General features: G+C 35.9%; 1 protein-coding gene across 5 annotated transcripts in view; it reads right to left on the bottom strand.

The window, feature by feature from the left end:
• Positions 1–13,905: 13,905 nt before the first annotated feature.
• The window catches only part of PWWP3B (PWWP domain containing 3B), a 30,233-nt gene continuing 22,628 nt past the window's right edge, over positions 13,906–21,510 (bottom strand). For all 5 annotated transcript variants that reach the window (XM_032330307.1, XM_032330308.1, XM_032330311.1 and 2 more), the window contains 2 exons: positions 20,202–20,336; positions 13,906–17,682 (listed from right to left, as the gene is read on the bottom strand). In XM_032330307.1, the coding sequence (XP_032186198.1) occupies positions 15,375–17,465 (2,091 nt within the window). In that variant the 5' untranslated portion in view covers positions 17,466–17,682; positions 20,202–20,336 and the 3' untranslated portion in view covers positions 13,906–15,374. The remainder of the gene's footprint in view (positions 17,683–20,201; positions 20,337–21,510) is intronic.

The following is a 21,510-nucleotide window of genomic DNA, read 5'->3' as shown; positions in this document are numbered from 1 at the left end:
TATAACTTACCAGTCAGCCTTTATATTATCAGAACCTATTAGAGCTACTCTAGAAATAAGCCAGATGATAAAGCTTGCTTCATTTATGACAAACGATTATGTTTTTGGAGACACAAGAGTCAGAACAAAGTGCTTATATTTCTTACAGTTTATAGCATACTGGATAGAATCTTAAACAGTTAGCCTTAATATGGATTCATATTCTAGAGTAGCCAGAGAATGAATACAATGACTCTAGCTACTTTCCACATATTGTCAGATGGTTATATTAAGAAGATCCAGTCACTCTCAGGAAGACAGCCAAAAGCCTGTCTATTTTAAGAAGTCATTCAGCCATTGAAGAATTGATACTTCCATAAATGGAATTTCAGGAAAGGGAGAGTGAACAATTTTTATCAATGTTGCCAAATGATTTATTACATGATGAAATTTCATTCACATACATAAAGACTGAAGACAGATACTGCATTAACTTTATTTTTTAATTTCAGACTGTTCTCTTGCAAAGGCAATTGGAGTTAGTGATAATAATTAAGAAAGCATCTTTGTCATTGACCTAACGTTTGGAAGACATTTTTCCAAAAATAAATAGGTATAATTGGAAAAATTTTATGAATTATGTTTAAAAATCAACAGTTTATATCAATGAAGAAAAAAATGGGAAAAAGTCAATTTATATTTCAGGAAAATATATACAAAATTTTGAAAATTATTAGTTTAATATCTGACACCAGTACTTTTCCATGTAAAAAAAGTGAATCCTAATTTAAAATATGAAGTATAGTAAAAAGAAAGTGATAGTGAAAAGAAAGTATCGTAAAAAGAAGAAATTTCTTTCAAATTATTTGAGGAATTGGTCCATTTCATCTAAGTTATTTGTGTGTATTGTATTATTGATAATATTCTATTATCCTTTTCATGTCCATGGGGTCAGTAGTAATGTCCTGTCTTGCATTATTAATATTGGTCATTTGTCTTCTCTCTTTCTCTTACTTACCCTGGCTAAAGTATTATCAAATTTATTGTTCTTCTCAAAGGGTCAGCTTTAGGTTTCATTGATTTACTCTATTATTGCCCTGTTTTCAATTTTGTTGGTTTATGCTCTACTATATATTTTCTTTCTTTCGCTTGTTTCAGACATAATGTACTCTTCTTTATTTTTCTAAGGTGAGAATTTAGGTGATTGATTTTGGCAGGAGGAATGGAGGAAATGTATGACTCCATCCAATCCAGAATATATATATATATAATGGAAGTCTGGAAATCTATCTATCTATCAATCATCTACCAGTTTATCATCTATCTATATTACTTCCAGTATAGTTAAAACCATCATATTATATTAGTTTCAGGTGTAAAATATAGTGATTCATCACTTCCATACATTACTCAGTGATCACCAAGATAAGTGCACTCTTTATTTATTTATTTTTTTTAAGATAAGTGTACTCTTAATCTCCAAGGTGAAACCTGTTTCACCAATCCCCCCACCTACCTTCCCTCTGGTAACCATCTGATCTCTATAGTTAAGAGTTTGTATTCTGGTTTGTCTCTTTGTTCCTTTATTTTCTTTCTTAAATTTGATGTCTGAATGAAATCATATGGTATTTTTCTTTCTCTGACTGGCTTATTTTGCTCAGCATTGTACTCTCTAGTTCCATCCATGCTGGTATAAATAGCAAGATTCCATTCCATTTTATGGCTGAATAATATTTCTTTCCATATATATATTATATACATGTATAATATATATACACAAATATATATAAATATATATATATATAAACTTATTTATTGATGGACACAGGCTGCTTCTACTCTTTGTCTATTGTAATATTGTAATAACACTGCAATAAACATAGGGGTTCTTATGTCCTTCCAAATTAGTGTTTTCATATTCTATACCCTGTAGTGTGATTCATGAATTGTAGACTAGTTCTAATTTTTAAAAATAGTATGATTTTATAATTTTTAATTCAAACATAATTATACAGCATTTTATTAATTTCATATATACAATATAATGATTCAACATTTCTTTTTTTTTTAAGAGAGGGAAGGGGGAGGGACAGAGGGCAGGGGATAGAGAGAATCTTAAGCAGGCTCCATGCCCAGTGCATGAGCTCAATGTGGGGCTCGATCTCACAAACCTGAGATCATGTCCTAAGCAGAAATCAAGTCAGACGTTTAATGAATGGACTGAGCCACCCAAGCACCCCTGATTCAACAATTTTATACATTACTTAGTGCTAATCATGGTAAGGGAACACTTGTTCCCCTTCACCCATTTATTTTATTATATATTTACTAAGTTTTCATTTTAATTCCAGTATAGTTAATATACGGTGTTATATTAGTTTCAGATGTTCAATATAGTGATTCAGCAATTCCATACAAAAACCACTCTTCATAGCAAGCACACTCCTTAAACTCTGTCACCTATTTCACCCAATCACCCATCCTATCCCCCCTCTTGTAGCCATCATTTTGTTCTCCATAGTTAAGACTCTGGTTCTTGGTTTGTCTCTCTCTGTGTATTTTTTCCTTTGTTTGCTTGTTTTGGTTCTTAAATTCAGCATGAGTTAAATCATATGGTATTTGTTTTCACTGACTAACTTATTTTGCTTAGCATTGAATGATTTAGTTCCATCCATGTCATTGTAAATGGCAAGATTTCATTCTTTTTATGGCTGAATAATATTCCATTGTGTGTACACACCACTTCTTTCTTATCCGTTTATCTATTGATGGACATTTGGACTGCTTCTGTATTCTAGCTATTGTAAATAATGCTTCTATAAACACAGGAATACATGTACCCATTTGAAGTAGTGTTTTTGTATTTTGGGGGTAAATATCCAGTAGTGCAGTTGCTGGATCACAGAGTAGTTTTTTGTTGCTGTTGTTGTTGTTTGTTTGTTCATTTTTAATTTTTGAGAAACTTTCTTACTGTTTTCCATAGTGGCTACACCAGTTTACATTCCCACTGACAGTGCAAGTGGGTTCCTTTTTCTCCACATCCTTGCCAAAACTTGTTGTTTGTTGAATTTTTTATTTTAGTCATCCTGACAGCTGTGAGCTGATAATGCATTGTAGTTTTGATTTTCATTTTCCCGATGATAAGTGATGATGAACATCTTTCATATGTCTATTGTCCATCTGGATATCTTCTTTGGAAAAAATATTCACGTGTTCTGCCCATTTTTAAATTGGATTATTTGTGGGGTTTTTTTGTGTGTGTGTATTGAGTTGTAGAAGTTCTTTATATATTTTGGATGCTAATTCTTTATCAGATATGTCATTTCCAAATATCTTCTCCCATTCAGTAGGTTGACTTTTAGTTTTGTTGATTGTTTCTTTTGCTGAACAGAAACTTTTTATTTGGATGTAGTCCCAATAGTTTATTTTTGCTTTATTTCCCTTACCTCAGGCGACATATCTAGAAAAAGTTGCTGTGGCTGATGTCAGAGAAATTACTGCCTCATCTCTCTTCTAAGATTTTTATGGTTTCAGGTCTCACATTTAGGTCTTTACACAATTTTGAATTATTTTTTGTGTGTGGTGTAAGAAAATGATCCAGTTTCATTCTTTTGCATGTAGCTGTACAGTTTTCTCAACCCCATTTGTTGAAGAGACTGTCTTCTTCCCATTGTATATTCTTACTTCCTTTGTCAAAGATTAACTGACCATATAATTGTAGGCTTATTTCTGTATTTTCTATTCTGTTATATTGATCTATGTGCCTATTTTGTGCCAGTATCATACTGCTTTGATTACTACAGCTTTGTAATATAACTTGAAGCCTGAAGTTATGATGATTCTAGTTTTATTTTTCTTTTTCAAGACTGCTTTGGCTATTCTGGGTTTTTTTGGTTCTATACAAATTTGAAGATTGTTCTAGTTCAGTGGAAAATGCTGGTGGTATTTTGGTAGTGATTGTATTAAATGTATAGATGCTTTTGGTAGTATAGGTATTTTAACAATATTCATTCTTTCAATCTGTGAGCATGGAATGTCTTTCCATTATTTTATGTCATCTTCATTTTTTAAAATTTGTCCATTGATTTATTTAAATCCATTTGAACTCACAACTTCTTATTTTATTCAATGGGTTGCAATCCATTATTACCATTATTAATTTCAATGTTCAATTTGGCCTGAATTTTGCAATGCCTTCCCTTCAAGTTGGTTTCTCTGTCTTTTTTTTAATGTTTGTTTTGTGTGTGTGTGTGTGTGTATGTGTGTGTGTGTGAATTTGCAGGTTTTTTTTTAAATTGTGTTGTGTTAGTCACCATACAGTACATCATTCTTTTTTTTTAAGATTTTATTTATTTATTTGACAGAGAGAGAGATCACAAGTAAGCAGAGAGAGGGCGAAGCAGGCTCCCTGCTGAGAAGAGAGCCCGATGCAGGGCTCAATCCCAGGACCTTGAGATCATAACCTGGGTCGAAGACAGAGGCTTAACCTACTGAGCCACCCAGGTGCCCCCATCATTAGTTTTTGATGTAGCATTCCACAATTCATCGTTTTCATATAACACCCAGTGCTCCATGTGTCATCTTCAATTTCTTTTATCAATGTATTATAGTTTTCAGAGTACAGGTCTTTCACCTCTTTAGTTAAGTTTATTCATATATATATATATATATATATATATATATATATATAAAATTTATTTATGATAGAGAGAGAACACAAGCACAAGGGAGTTGGAAAGGGAGAAGCAGGCCTCCCAACAAGCAGGGAGCCTGATATGGGGCTCAATTCTAGAACACTGGGATCATGACCTGAACCTAAGGCAGACACTTAATGACTGAGCCACCCAGGTGCCCTTCTTAGATACATTACTATTTTTGCTGTTATTGTAAAGGGGATTGTTTTCTTAATTTCTCTTTTTGATGCTTTATTAGTAACATACGGGAATGCAATAGATTTCTGTATATTTATTTACTGAATTCATTGATTAAATCCAGTAGATTTTGGTGGCGTCTTTAGGGTTTGCTATATATAGTATGTCATCTGCAAATAGTGAACTTTATACTTCTTCCTTACCAATCTGAATGCCTTTTATTTCTTTTTTTGGTCTGATTCCTGTGGCTAGGAATTACAGCACTATGTTGAATAAAAGTGGTGAGAGTGGTCTTGTTCCTGAACTTAAGAACAAACCTCTCAGTTTTCACCATTGAGTATGATGTTACCTATAGGTTTTTCATATAAAGCCTTTATTATGTTGAGGTATGTTGCCTCTAGACCTACTTTGTTGAGGGTTTTATCATGGATGGATGTTGCACTTTGCCAAATTTTTTTTTTTTTTGCATCAGTTGGAGTGCCCATAGGGTTTTTATCCTTTTATTTATATGATGTATCATGTTGCTTGATTTGTGAATATTGAACTGCCCTTGCATCTTGGAATAAATCCTATTTGATCATGGTGAATTATTTTTTAAATGTATTATTAGATTCAGTTTGCCAATATTTTGTTGAGTATTTTTACATCTATGTTCATCAGAGATATTGGCCTGTAGTTCTCATTCTTTGTAGCTTCTTTATCTGTTTTTGGTATCAGGATAATGCTGACCTCAAAGAATGTATTTGGAAGTTTTCCTTTATGTCCTATTTTTTGGAATAATTTGAGGAGACTAGGTATTAACTCTTCTTTAAATGTTTGGTACAACTTACCCATGAAACTGTGTGGTCCTGAACTTTTGCTTGTTTAGAGTTTGTTGATTACTGATTCAACTTCTTTGCTCGTAATTGGTCTGCTCAAATTTTCTATTTCTTCCTCCTTTAGTTTTGGTAAGTTATATATTTTTAGGAATTTATTCATTTCTTCTAGGTTGTTAAATTTGTTGGGATATAATTTTTCATAGTATTCTCTTACAATCTTTTGTATCTCTGTGGTGCCAGTTGTTATTTTTCCTTTTTCTTTTCTGATTTTGTGTATTTGAGTCCTCTCTCTTTTCTTTAATGATTGCAGTTAGAGGTTTATCAGTTTTGTTGATCTTTTTAAACATCAGCTCCTGGTTTCATTGATCAGTTTTATTGTTCTTTTTTCAGTTTCTATATAATTTATTTCTGCTCTAATCTTTATTATTTCCTTCCTTCTGCTGATTTTGAACTTCGTTCTTTTTCTAGCTACTTTAGGTGTAAGGTTAGGTTGTTTGAGATTTTTCTTGCTTTTTGATGTATGTGTGTATTGCTATAAACTTCCCTCTTAGAACCATTTTTACATAGAACCATTTTGGGTCATTGTGCTTCATTTTGTTTCTCTCCATGTAATATTTCATTTCTTCTTTGATTTCTTGGCTTATCTATTCATTGTTGAGTAGTATGTTATTTAAACTCTATGTAATTGTATATTTTCAGATTTTTTTTTTGGTGATTGATTTCTAGTTTTATGGTGTTGAAGTAAAAAAAAAAAAGCATGGTATAGCTTCAATCTTTTTTAATTTGTTGAGAATTTTTTTTTTGGCCCAATATATGTGTTCTGGAGAATGCTCCATGTTCACTTCAATAGAATGCATATTCTGCTATTTAAGATGGAGTAGTCTGAATATATCTCTTAAATCCATCTGGTCTAGTGTGTCATTAAATTCATTGTTTCCTTGTTGATTTTCTGTTTGGATGATCTGTCCATCAATGTAAGTGTGGTATTAAAGTCCCCTATAATAATTGTGTTACTATTGATTAGTTCATTTTTTAAAAGGGTTTATTCTTTATATTTTAAATTTAATTTCATTTTTTCAGTGTTCCAAGATTCATTGTTTATGCACCACACCCAGCGCTCCATGCAATATGTGCCCTCCTTAATACCCACCACCAGGATCACCCATCCCCTCACCCCTCTCCCCTCCAAAACCTTCAGTTTGTTTCTCAGAGTCCAGTCTCTCATGCTTTGTCTCCCACTCTGATTTACTCCAATTCACTTTTCCTTTCCTTTTTCTTATGTCCTCCATGTTATTCCTTAAGGTCCTTGTGGAAGGTGAGTGAAACCATATGATAGCTGACTTTCTTTCTCTGCTTGACTTATTTCAGTCAGCATAATCTCCTCCAGATTAGCTCCTTAATATTCAATATTAAATGTTTTATATATTTGGATGCTCCCACATAGGGTGCATAAGTATTTACAGTTGTTATATCTTCTTGTTGGATTGTTCCCTTTATTATTATGCAGTGACCTTCTTTGTCACTTGTTACAGTCTTTGTTTTAAAGTAGTTCATTTAAGTATTGTTACCCCAGTTTTCTTTTGACAACCATTTGGACGAGAAATGTTTCTCTATTTTTCACTTCAATCTGCACCTGAAGATTGTGTCTCTTTTTAAAAAAGTTATTTATTTATTTGACAGAGCTCACAAGTAGGCAGAGAGGCAGGCAGGGGAGGGGAGCAGGCTCCCCACTGAGCAGAGAACCAAATGCAGTGCTCGATCCCAGGACCCTGAGACCAGGACCCAAGCTGAAGGTAGAGGACCCAACCCACTGAGCCACCCAGGCACCCCCAGATTGTGTCTCTTGTAGGCTGTGTGTACATGATCCTTTTTTTAAATCCATTCCATCACCCTATGTTTTTTGATTGGTGTGTTTAGTCTATTTACATTCCAATAATTATAGTTACATATATTTTTGGCCATTTTGTTAATTTTTTGTGGTTGTTTTTGTAGTTCTTTGATCCTTTCTTCTCTTGCTCTTTTCTCTCACAGTTTGCTGGCTTGCTTTAGTGATATACTTAGTTTCCTTTTTCCTTGTTTTGTATATCTATTACTGGTTTTTGATTTGTGGTTACCATTAGGTTTGTATATAAATCTTCTAAATATACCAGTCTAAATTAAGTTGATGTTCGCATAAGTTTGAACCCATTCTTTTTATTTTTTTAAGAGAAGAGAGGAAATGGGGGAGGGGAGAGGCAAAGGGAGATGGAGAGAAAGACTCTTAATCAGGCTCCATGCTCAGTGTGGAGCCTGATATGGGTTTCAGTCTCACAACCCTGAGACTGTGACCTGAGACAAAATCAAGAGTCAGACGCTTAACTGATGGAGCCACTCAGGATCCCCTGAACATTCTTTATTCCTTTTCCTCCATGCTTTCGGTATATGTTGCCATACTTTACATCCTTTTATTTTGGGAGACATGACTAATATTTACAGATATACTCATTTTTAGTGCTTTTCTCCTTCCTACTTTTCTTAGGCTTTCTTATGGTTTTCCCTTTCCCCTCCAGGAATTCCCTTTAACATTTCTTTAGGGCTGGTTTGTGGGTGTGATTTCCTTTAACTGTTGTTTGCCTGGGAATTCTTTTATCTCTCCTTCTATTCTGAATGGTAGTCTTGCTGAATAGAGTATTCTTTGCTGCAGATTTTTTTCTTTTAGCACCTTGAATATATCAAGCCATTTTCTTCTGGCCTGCAAAATTTCTGCTGAACAATCCACCAGTAGTCTACTGGGCTTCCTTTGTACATAACTTTTCTTTTCTTGCTGCTTTTAAAATTCTTTATCATTACTTTTTGCCATTTTAATTACTATGTGTCTTGCTGTGGCCTTCCTTGGGTTGATTTTGTTGGGAGAGCTCTGTCTCCTGGATCTGGGTATCTGTTTCTTACCCCAGATTATGGAAGTTTTCAGTTATTACTTCTTCAAGTAAATTTTCTGCCCGCCCCCCCTTATTCTTCTGGAAAACCTACAATGCAAATGTTATTACAATTGATAGATTTGTTGAGTTCCTTAAATCTAGTCTCATTTTGCATAATTTTTTTCTCACTAGCTCAGCTTGATTACTTTCTATTACTCTGTCCTCCAGGTTGCTAATTTATTTCTCTGCTTTCTATAGCCTGTTATTTATTCCATCTATTATATTTTTTACTTCATTTATTGTGTTCATCTCTGACTGCTTCTTGTTTATACGTTCTGTTACTTTGGTAAGGGTCTCACTAATGTCTTCCACTCTTTTCTCAAGTTCAGTGAGTAACTTTATGATCAGTACTTTAAATTCACTGTCAGGAATAATACTTATCTCCATTTCATGTATGTCTCTTTCTGTGGTTTTGTCCTGTTCTTTCATTTGGGACATATTCCTCTGTCTCTTTTGTCTAAATCTATTTGTCTGTTTCTCTGTATTAGGAAAGTCAGCTATGTCTTTTGCTCTTGAAAGTAATTGCCTTATGAAGATGAGGTCTTGTAGTGGCCTGCAGTGCAGTGTCTCCTGTTCACTAGAACTTGACAGTACACCAGTGTCTTCTATGTGTGTTTTGTGTACCTTACGGTTGTGCCTTGGTTATTTTTTTTTTCAGTCTAGTCAGTTGTGTGACTTTCTTTGCCTATGTGAGCAGTATTTGGTTCCTGTCATGTAAGTGGACCAGTCTGGGGTCATCTTGAGTTTGAGTTGAGTCAGGCTAGGCTTTTGCCAAAGATTCAATAGTACCAAACTGCAGAGCACTTTCCCTGTGTCATTTCCTGAGAAGTTTTCATTGGTGCGTGGGACCTGCATTCAGACCAGTTTTCTAACTCCTTCCCACTACTGGCGCTACAGTGGGACTGATGTGTGTAGTTATCTTTTCTTCTTCCCTGGGCATGAGTCGCTTTGGAGTAGTGCTGGTCCCTGTTGGAGCTGCTTACACATTGTCAGTCTTATGGTATAGCTTTGGATGGGCTGCAACTGAGAGTGTATCGAAGGGTTCGTGCTGCTGCTGCTGGGACTGGGCCAGAATGGGGCACATGGTTTTAGCATGGTGCCTGCTGGTCTACTTATGAAATATCTGCTACTGTGGCTCTCAGGACTAGGGTTGGCCTGGGGAGTTCTGCATAGACCATGTGCTTCGTGCAAACAATTTCAACAAGTTGCCTATTGGTCTTTTGCGGGACTAGCTTCTGTTGCCCCCGCTGCTGCCAGTGGAACGACGGCCCTGAAAAATGCATGGGTCAGGAGACATAGTGTTGGCAATGTTTGTACTGGTCTTTTGGAGGAGGGTACTCACAGAGGTGGAACTGAGGTAAGCAGGACTAGGAAAGGCAGATCAGTGGAAGCTGAGGGTGGGTGGGGCATATTTTTAGCAAGTTTGATAGTGAATTCCAATACTGTGTGGGTTCCCAGCAGTAGTCATGTGTTTATGCTGGGAGGCAGGGGTGGGAAATGGTGCCTGCCAGCTACTTTTTTTTCCTGGAGAGGCCTTCCTGTGATCTCTACCCCTCTCAGATACGCTCTGGAATGAGTAAACTACTCTTCCTCCTGTGTGTCCCAGGTGCTTTTCAAACTGTTGTTTCTAGGCTGTATCTCTGTGGTTTATTTGTCCTGCTGTCTCTTTAAGAAGCTCTCAGCTTCCTCTTGTCCTCTAAACTATGGCAGAGACAAGTCTGCTGATTTTTAAAATTCCCGGTTTTAAATTCTGTTGGTTTTAAGAAGTTGTGAAAATTTGGTCCCTTTCCCTTTCAAAGCCAAATTTTATGGAGATTTTTCTTCCCTGTGTGTGCCCCCTGGTGTGACAGTCTGTTTATCCCCTTCTCTGTGCCTGACCCTCTCCCATCACAGAGGGCTATTGTCTATTTAGCTCCCCATGAGTCTCTACGCTTCTTACACTCTTTGATGTGGCCTCTTCTCTACTTTTAGTTGTGGAGTTTGTTCTGTCAGTCTTCAGGTAATTTTCTAAGTTGTTTATACTGATGTGTGTTAACTAGCTGTATCCATGGGATAAGGTGGGCTTAGGGTCCTCTTACTCTGTCATTTTCCCAGGCTCCCCTGGAACACTTACTTTTAATAGCTTTCATTTATGAATAAGCTTAAAATCTTTAACACCTTTTGACATAGCACCTACTTATATTTTATAAAATATACGTAATTACTGCTGGTTATCTTAGTCTGAGTTCCCTTAAAAGAGAGTGCGATATAAGTTTCTGCATGAATAGTTCATTTGGCAAATGGTTCTAGTGAGTCAGAGTGAGGAAAATAAGTGGTGAAACAAAGAAGGTGGAAAAGTCAAACAAAAATGTGTTATGAAATTTCACACCACTACAGGCAAGTGGAGGTGATCCTATGGGTCCAAAGTTGGTATGCATTTTCATGAGGACAATTAACTGCCACGACCTATTCTAAGATAGAATGAGTGCAGTGTATTTAACATGGAATGACGTAGCTCACTAAATGATATCTTTGAAGGAAGGTGCAGAATTGAGGGCCCAGAATCAGAGGTTTCTCTTGGGGAATTATACATTCAGCAGTGACAGTAACTTAATTACCCTTGGAGTCAGATCCAGTGTTACTGAGCTTACACTCAGTCTCCATCCCTGCCATCATGAAAATTCATCATACCCTGTGCCAAAACTAAGATGATTGAGGACACAAGCTGTTTCACATCCACAGCATGAGCCATCAGAACCACTTGGGTCAGTGTCTTCTGTACAGTCAGTTGCTTGGATGACCATTAATACAAGGCATAGAGATGCATAAGCTTTGTTTCTATTCCCACAGTCCATCTACATGCCTTTTATTTAAGCTTTCTTATCTTCAATTTCCAACTCTTCTCCTTCCAAGACCTTCACATAGCAAATCATTCTTCACAGTTCAGGACATGACCTCAAGATACTACTCCTTCCATTAAAAGTGGAAGATCTTGTGTAATGCTCACAGCTCTGCCAACTGGAACATTTTTCCCTTCAACATTATTCTTTGGGGCTATTCCAACTGAAGCTGAAATATGGTGGCAATTCATTTACAACTATCATCAATATTTAATGTGCTGACATATCTGTACACTATGCTTGATAATTTCCTCTTCCATTGGCTGGCCATAGATCACCTTATAACTCATGAGGGACATCATTGCAACTGTAGTCAATAACATCTTGGTTTGTTAAATCTTCTGATTTATTTGTGCCTTCTTGGGTTGGATCCTGAATGTAGTATTTCCATCATAGGGTGGACTGCTCTTAAACCTGCCAAACTCTATCAAACTGTTTGATACAGTTTATGGTGGGAAGCTCCTGTATATGCCCTTTGTTGTCTCTTAGCTAGGTGCCCTATAGTTACTAAGCCTTTAATAGCATACAATGAGATATTTTTTAATCTATAACAAGTAATTTACTGATATAGGGTGTATGAATTTTGTTCAGAACCTCAGAATTCTGTGTTGGAGCTCCCATATTATGGCTTAGAAGACTAGAGAGTACATTCTTATCCACATAGATACTGTTAGCACTAGCAGATATGCTAAGTCATATGTCCTCAGTAGTGGGACTACTTGCACTGTATATCTGATAACTTGGTGGGGGATCATGATATTCCACCACAGCTGCTAACATCAGACTTTGGCTTGCCAAGTCTAGTGTTTTTTTTTGTTTTTTTTGTTTTTTTTGTTTTTTTTTTTTGCACAAAGGACATAATACCGCAGACAGCTGTCCATACATTTAGCTTTGGAATACTATCTGCAAGGCATTGCCACAGATTTCTGTCTGTCAAAATAGTCTCACTCCACTCTGACCTTCTTTTCCATTACGATAATGATGCCCAACTTGTCCCTAAAGCTTTGTGCCACCACCTGGGTACTGTCATTCCAGAATCTTACCTTTATTGCAATATAGTTTACTTTTAATCTTGGTTGGCAGAGGAGAGCTAACACTGACCTTCTAAAAAAATGTGTTTCTCCAGGGTGCCTGGGTGGCTCAGTCAGTTAAGCATCTTGATTTCAGCTCAGGTCATGGTCTCAGGGTTGTGAGATAGAGCCCCATGTTGGTCTCCATGCTGAACGTGGAGTCTGCTTGAGATTCCCTATCTTCCTCTGCCCTACCCACTGCTCATGCTCTCCATCTAAATAAATGAGAAATCTAAAAAATAAAATGAAATAAATGTGCATCGCTTCACCCGCAGAGTCATAGTAGTCTCTTCTCTGCCCTTCCAGGGAAAATAGATTAGAGATAGGGCACCTGGGTGGCTCAGTCAGTTAAGTGGCTGCCTTCAGCTCTGGTCATGATCTCAGGGTCCTAGGATCAAGTCCCTTGTGGGGGGGTCCCTGCTCAGTGGAGAGCCTGCTTCTCTCCTTCCCCCCCTCAATTGTGCTCTCTCTCAAATAAAATCTTCAAAAACCCCAAAGAGAATATAGATATACGTCTGAGGAACATCTTCCTCACTTCAATAAATGTCATAATATGAAATCCCAAGAGGAATTGTGTACTCTTCCTTTACTCCAAACTGCATATCCAGGAACTCCCAAATATGGGGAAGTGTAGGGTTCTGGTTTTCAAATTTAAATGATCAATAAGATTAATAAATATTTCTATTGTGATGTAACGCTTCCTACCCATTTTAGAAATTAGATTGTCATCTGACTCACCCTAAATCTGACCCTCTCATTTGGGTCACGTTAAATGTTCAGAGCTGGGCTTTGAACCACACATTTCTGCTCTTCTGACTTAGATTTGTATGAATGAATGAATGGGGTAGTAAAGAAAATATTAGAACCAAGTGATAGGGTTGGCTCTACTGAGAAAAATGAAGGTGGGTAACAGATTGGAATGAAAGGAACACAATTTTATAGAGTAAATACAGTGTTTTCCCAGGGTATAAGATCTGCATATAATGTAGTGATTTCTGTTGTCAAATATGTCTCAGGATCATGAGGAAGCTATGTGAATTGGTATAGGCTGTACGCCCAAGGAGACTACGTCTTTGTCAGGCAGGGTCCAAATAAGGTTCTGTGGAATCTGAAGCTTATACAATTTAGATGGCTTTCCTTTAAAATAATACAAAATCAATCATGATAATGAATATTTATTTAGAATGATAACATATAACAAGTGTTAAAATTATGACTACAACAGGCAAAAATTTCAAACAAATTATAATATATATGTGTGTGTATGTTTCTTTTCACAGAAACACCACTTATGAAGCTGTACAATCTGAAATATGACAAAGTGACCATCCAAGGTGAAAGATATAATAGCTTTATTGCAAATCAAAACATCAAATTTGCAAATTTTACATAAACTTGCAGCCATGTGTACACAAAACAAAAACCCAAGAGTGACACTTGTCTCACTAAGTAAAAATGCAGACAGTTTCATGTTAAGTCTTTAGCATTTATATTTATGTCAAGGTTTTAAAATAAAGTAGCTCCCCTAACATTTATTCTCATTGAAGTCTTGTTTCAAGTTAGAATAAACACTTCACTGGCTTCAAACATTAACTTTTAATTGTTTATTTTAAAACAGATTCAGATAATTGTCAACTTTGGCCAAATGGAGGCCTTATCTGTGACCCATTTCCAAATTCACAGATTCTGGTCCATCTACTCTTTCTAGTAGCCTGGAATGACTCACCAGTTGGCATTTATATTGTTGGAACCAACGTGAACTATTTTACAAATAAACCAGATGATAAAGATTGCTTGGTTTGAAACAAATGACTATGTATTCAGAGATACAAGACTCAGAACAAAGTGCTTGCATTTTCTATAGTTTATATCAAACTAGATGGCTCTTAAGCAATAGGCCTGGACTCATTCATCTAGAGTAGTCAACCGTGAATACAATGACTCTAGCTGCCTTCCACATACGGTCAGAAGGCTATATTAAGATACTGTCACTGTTACTAATGAAGACAGCCAAAAGCCTGTTTTAAGAAACCATTCAGCTACTGAATAACAGACACTCTCATAAATGGAATTTCAGGGAAACATAAAATGAGCAATCCTGTTAAAGGCTGCCAAAATTATTTTCTGCATGCTGAGATGTTATTCACACACATATAGACTGCATGCAGTTAATCTATTTACTTTATTTTGAATTAGACTGTTTTTTTTTTTTGCAAAGGCAATTGCAGTTAGTTATAATATATAGCAAAGCATCTCTCTATCTTTGGTTCCATGTCTCAGAGTTATTTTTTTCCAAAAATAAATAGGCATGGCAGGAAAAATAATTCAACTATCTTAAGAGAAAACCTAATATTTTATAAAAATTAAGCAAAAAATATATAAGTGATGTCCTTTAGACTATTTTCTAATTATCTCCCTTAATATCTAACACCAGTGCAATTTTAATATTAAACTGATTGTGCACACTGTATTTAACCATACAGCAGAGACACAAAAAATGTCAAAAAACAAAACAGTACTTTCCCGTAAAAATAATTTAGGAATTATGCATTCTAAAAATGTATGGGAAAGTAGAACTGCTGATATATGTTAATAAAACTGACTTTGAAGAAGCATAAGAAAAAGAAACAAAGATGTAGTAATACTCGCAAATCTTAAAGATGGCAAAAAAAAAAAAAAAAAAGTGAACACAGTATCCAAACTCTCCCGTTTCTGGAAAATATATGTTAGAACTGTTCAGCGACTTTTTAAAGCTAGTATCTATGAAAGTTTCCTGTTATGGTCTGGACTCTCAAGAGATTTAATGAGTTTCATTTGTTAATGGTTTCCGTCTCTTTTCAAATAAGATTTTTGCATCAAATAATTCTCTTTCCCTACATCCTAGAGATGGTCCCTTTAGATACTTTGCTTCAGCTGCCTTATAATCTAATCCATCAACAGCAGAAATTGAACAAATGATTGCTTCTGGCAGAAGAACTTCCAGGATAAATTTAATTTTATCATCTCTTATCAGAGTCAGCATTTTTTCATCTATTTGTTTGTAGATTTCTTGTAAGTATTTCACAACCTCATCCAACTGATCTTCATCTTCAAAGTATGTTTCAATACAGGGAGTGAATCTATTTGCATTCAAAAATGACTTCAACCACCTGGACCCTTTTGTGCCTTTTAAAATGGCTAGAAGATGGTTCTCTGTTCCCTTTGCATTCACAATGAAATCCACTAGGTTCTTGTTGGCTCGGTCCCGAGCAGCCTTCATTCGGTCAGGAAGAATTTTCTGGAAGGACATTTTCTTGGTCTGGGAAGTGACAACCATCTGTTCTGCAGAATTCTCATTATGCAACTTTGGAAATAAGTTCCTAAAGGTGTCCTGTTTGATTACTTTTCTAAGTGGATAACTAATATCAGCAGCATAATATTCAAGAAAAGAACCTGCAAAAGAACCACAACCTAGTCTAACTCTGTAGTCACAAATCAGCGAGATGCACCAGTCAATACTTTCACTGTATTCCTCCCTGGCTTTATCCACTAGTGCTTGTTTCTCTTTACAATCAAATTTCTTTAATCTTCTAAAAGGCACCCTAATGCCTCTCTTTTCAGGATTCATGCTTGCCTCAACAAAAAGCACACTTGCTTTTCTCTCTTTTCTCCGGATGCTTTTCACCACTGCTGGCCAAAATGGGTATTTTTGATATTTAAACCAGACTATCATTCCTGTTTCAAATGAACGAGGTTCATAATTAAAAACAAAGCGTGGAAGTTCTTCATCTTCCTCATTGTCATCTAATATGGAAGCATCAATAGGATTTAGCTGTGCTGACTTATCAGAAGCTTGAAGTTCTTCCCCAAGTTCTTCAAATTCCAGTCTCTGAAGATTTCCTTCATTATTCCTAAGAAGGAGTGAATAATCCAGGACACGGTTAGAGGCACTAAGTGAAACCTGACATTCCCATGAACAATGCCTGGGGGATGCCGCAGCACCTGCTTCTGATTCAACAGGTTGATTCTGGCTGGTACTTGAGCACGGATTTGAGGGACCCTCTCCTGGATCTTCAGTATTCTCTGAGAAGGTAGAGCATTCAGAGGAAACAGCCAGGGTCTCTGGGCAAATATCCTGTGCCTCCTCTTTCACAGCTTTGGGAACAATGAAGGTGTCTGATGACCAAGTTGGAGTGAACTTTTCATCTTTAACACATATGTCTTCTTCTTTGATTGTGGAATACAGAGGCATAACTGCCAAGATATCAATCTTTTTCTTGCTTTCTTTTTCATCCTCATCTTCTGAAAGTGAAGGAAAAGTTTCATACCAGCTGGAGTTTTCTGATGACTTTGTTTCCATTTCACTTGCAAGAGTATCAATGGTTGCATGCATCCGCGATTTATCATCACACAGGGAATCATTATTCTCTAAATTAGCTACTGACAGGGATGTTGCATTTTCACTTTCCTCAAGACACTTTGATAAGTCTCCATCTCCTTCATGCTTCCGATACTTCTTACGAGGGGGTGAATCAGAAAGATTTTGTGGATCATTTTGAGACAGAGTAGAGGTTGCTTCTTCATCTGAACTGCTTGCTTGACTCAAATCTGTTTTTTCATTCAGAATATCCAGTGCCACTTTTAGTGACCTTTCATAGGCTGTTTCCTCTCTAGGTGGAGAACTGACTTCTGACTGTGCTTCTAGTGAGGAGACAAGGGCTTCAATTTGAGATTTATTTAGAATCTTTGTTTCTGTGCTTTCCACTTTAATTTTTTCATCCAGTGAGAGTATTTGAACTTCTAGGGAAAATGTCTTTTTTCTCTTGCTGTTTGATGACATCTCAGATCTAGATAAAACTTTTGCTGGCCATAACTGGTCTTTCCAATTGCACAGAACATACTCGGCATCCATTATGATTTAGTGTGTGCCAAAATGTTACTAGCAGAACTTGAGGTGTTTGGCTATTCTTGACACTATAAGGCAATTTCTACCAAAAGCTATATTCTGACCAAAGCCTCTTTTGTCCTAGAACTACAAAGGGTACACAGCTTGTGTGGCCTGTTCTTCTCCAGCTGAATTTCCCAAGGATGCGTGAACGCGTTGCTTGAATGGGACAATATGGAGGATACTAGAATATGGAAAAGGAAAAGAAGAAAAGTATCAGCAAATAAAATTATTTTGCCAAAGTAGAAGTGAGCAGCTGCAAACAAAGATGAGGTAAAAGAAAGAACAATGTTTGGTGAGGAGAAAAATGCAACATAATGTAAGCTGGGGGAATGAGAAGTGGAGAAATGGTTTTATAATATCTCAAATTCAAGAACATGCCCTTGTTATTGCACAAGAATATTAAGGAGTAAATTTGTGTACATATTTCAGAGGTTAATGAGGCTGAAGTGGTGTGTCAGGAACTCTATGTTATTACATACCATGGGACTTTGGTGCCCCTTATATTATACCTAGGGCAGGGGGACTCTACACTAAGATAAAATCTCATCTGTAATTTAGATATGTTTCTTTTTCTTCTTGTTCTTATTATTTTAAATTCTCTCTGTGTGATACTGTTAATCTGTTTGGTTCATGTTGAAATAATTGGTCTCAGGAATACTGTGAGGTGAGGAGAAGAGGGAAAGGAAGTAACAATTACCCTGTGTCTACTATGAGTCAGACCACAGAGCTTTGTTTGAATCCTCACATTGACCATTATGTGGATTTTTCCTTCTTTAAATATATAACTTTTTCAACAGAATTTTAATTACACTCGATATACTGTCTCATAGTTCAGAAATACAAAATATGTTTCATTGCTTTCCCTACTTCATAAAAATGGTTGTTTGGAGAATTTCGGGAAACCTGGCAAGTGCCATCTTGTGACCAAAGCCAGAACTGCAGACTCCTCAAGAAGTACAGACAGTGCCGCAATCACTATCATATCCTTCTCTAGAGAGGGTGGGAACCACATTTAGCCAGCAAGGAACTGTGTTAGGCTTCTATAATTTTTTGTTCTAGGCCCAAGGGTTTTGTTCTGTAGGATTATAACAAGATTATAATGTCTTCAATTACAATATTTCTGGCTATAAAACATACAGAAGCTTATTAAAAACTGAAATGGTACAAAAAGATATATGAAAAATAAAGTACAGCTCTATACAAATATTCACTAGGAATATTTTCTATCTTTCCAGAATTTTTTATGTGTATAAATGAATGCATATCACTTCAAACCATCATTAGATCTCAATTAAGAGAAGAGTTTGAACATCATTCCACACAAAAAAGTATTTTCCACTTTATTTTGTATGAATTACTTTAAATGAGGCTTTTTCCCAGCTTTGCAACATTTTATGTCAATATATTTCCCTGATGATGTAAACCAAGTAAATGAATAAATATAATAATAACATCCTAACAGTATTTTAAATAGAGAACTTGTCTCTCCAACCACACAGGTAATCTCATTAATACTGTGACAGACATGTTTTTCTCAGCCTTGTTGCAAGTCCAGTAGTAGCATACATACCTGTCATTAACCTACATATTTAATTTTAAGAGAGCTCATATGATAAATACTATGTTATAATTTGCTTTGCTCACGTCATCCTATTTCTCAGACATTTCAAATCACTAGATGTAGAAGTTCATGTTTCTATTCCCCAGATACACAGTATTCTGTTGTATGATTAAATCAAGCTGGATAATCATTTTAAGAAGTGCTTATAGAAACAAACCACTCTTCCTCTCTGTCAGACCACAGCCCTGTTGACCACAGCCATATCTGTGGTCTGGAAGAATGAGTTACAAGGAGGACACATGCAGGACTGTAGCAGACACAGCAGCCAGGTTACGTGGCTTCTGATTAAGTCTAGGAAAATTTCCCCTATCAGCAAAAAACAAGGTATGTTTGCATGTCTGCATGTGTCTATGAATTCTTATGTGTTTGAAACAAAATGGGTATGTTGTTTCAGCTTTATTTTTCTTTCATGATTATAAAAATTATCATGGGAAATCTACTCTAAAAATGCTGAAACAGACTGAGAAATAACATTAAAATAGTAACCTGGCCACCCAGAAATGCTAGCATCTTTTATTTTCTCCCAAATTTTCTTCTACTCACACATATATACATGCATGGGTATGTGCAAATGGCTTCACTCATCTACATACATGTTCCCCTTTCCATACTCATGTGCAGATGACAAATACATAATCTTTCTATATGGCAATCTATTTAAAGTATTTTCCCCCAAGCTGTCAAATATTTTTATCTATCATGTTTTGTGTGTAGATTAATAAATACCTAAAAAGTCAAAGAATAACAGAATGTCTAACAATATAAACATGGACTATCAAGTCAATAAATTAACAATATAAACATGGAATATCAAGTCAGTAAATTAGCATGAACGGCTATGCAGCACAGAAGCCTTAATATAGAGACTGTAATCTGATCACCCCTTCTCTTACTGTGGACTTCTAAAGCATTGGGAGATAAAAAATTTCCAAAGGATCAATTCCTTCAAAACACCAGCAGTTCTCTCAAAAGCATATACCCTCCCCACCACTCTAAGACCACCCTCCCTATTTTCCTCATCTTTACTCCAGGGTCCTGAGAAGTCCCTAGAAAATAACTAGCTTTCAGACAGCCATTACCTTGAAGCTTCTTGTCAGCTGCAGACTGGTGAAATGCAGCTCCTCCCCCAAGACTGGCCAGGCACAGCTTACTTCCAAGCTTCTCAAAGAATGCTCCGCCCCCTCCCTGTGATAGGAATGACAGAAGGCACCTCCCTGAATTAGAGAAGGGAGAATTGCCAAATTAACCTGCTGAAGTATGAAAGGGTAGAAATCGTTTATTTTCCCAAAAAGTTTAAAGTGAAATGGCAAGTGTCCATTTAATTTCCATTCAAGTCTGAGGGTGTGTGATATTTTGATAAAAAGAGGTTAGCAACCACTTTGTTAAAAAACAAAAGACTAGTTTAAAATATTCCTAACATATTTTTTACCTTGCCTTTGCTGGCACCTTACCTTTACAGGTAAATTTTACAACCCAGCTGATAAACCTCCATTAAGATAGCTCATTTAGATTGTGACTGGGAATGCACTAAAATAGTACATATTTTAGAGAGAATGGTTTCTTTACAATTTTTTTTTCAGTTTCTAGAACATGGCAAGTCTTTCCTTTTATTCAGTTCTTCTGCTAAGTGCTTTAGGAAAGTTTCAGAGAATTCTTCACAAACATGGCTACTTTTGACTAAAGTCAAAAAAAGGCCTGGTTTGGCAGGAAAGTACCCATTTTACATACCTTCATCAATAATTGGAAATTCCTTCTTATATTTTGTTGGTATTTTTCACTCAGGCTATTCAATGTGGGGATAACTAAATTTTCAAAATTTACATGTCTTTATTTATATGTCTGAAATGTATTTTGTAAATTTTGTTCATTAAAATTCTCCTGTGTTGAATTTAAATTTAGATTTCTGGTTTAACTTAGAAAACCATTTTCTATATAATTAGTGATAATTTTGGGAATGAAGATATTTAAGGATGAAGTGTTTTATTTGGCTCTGTATCATATAACATAGAATATACGTATTATAAAAATCTGCTTTTATATAAGCTTTAATATTGGAACAATAAGTACCAATAAATTAATGAAGATCATCTCTAGACTGGCGTATTATTGAGGGCTCTAATAATTAAAGTATGTAATGTTCTGTACTATAAACAACCCCTAAATCTCAGAGGCTTAGTCACAGAAGTTTGTTTTCCTGATGTCAAAGTACAATGTAGGTCATTGAGTGTCTAGAATGGGAGGGATCACTCTTCCTAGCAGTCATTAAGAGATTCAAACTTCTTCCATCTATGACTGTACCATCTTCTTTAGCCTTGAAGTTCTCCACTGCATTTTTTGCAGCTGGCTAACAATCTTATGAAGAGGGAGGCTGGAGAATCTTGTGGCAGG

Source organism: Mustela erminea, chromosome X, assembly GCF_009829155.1.
Source record: "Mustela erminea isolate mMusErm1 chromosome X, mMusErm1.Pri, whole genome shotgun sequence".
NCBI lineage: Eukaryota > Metazoa > Chordata > Mammalia > Carnivora > Mustelidae > Mustela > Mustela erminea.
The sequence above is the reverse complement of the archived record's forward strand: the minus strand, read 5'-3'. Positions and strand labels throughout refer to the sequence as shown.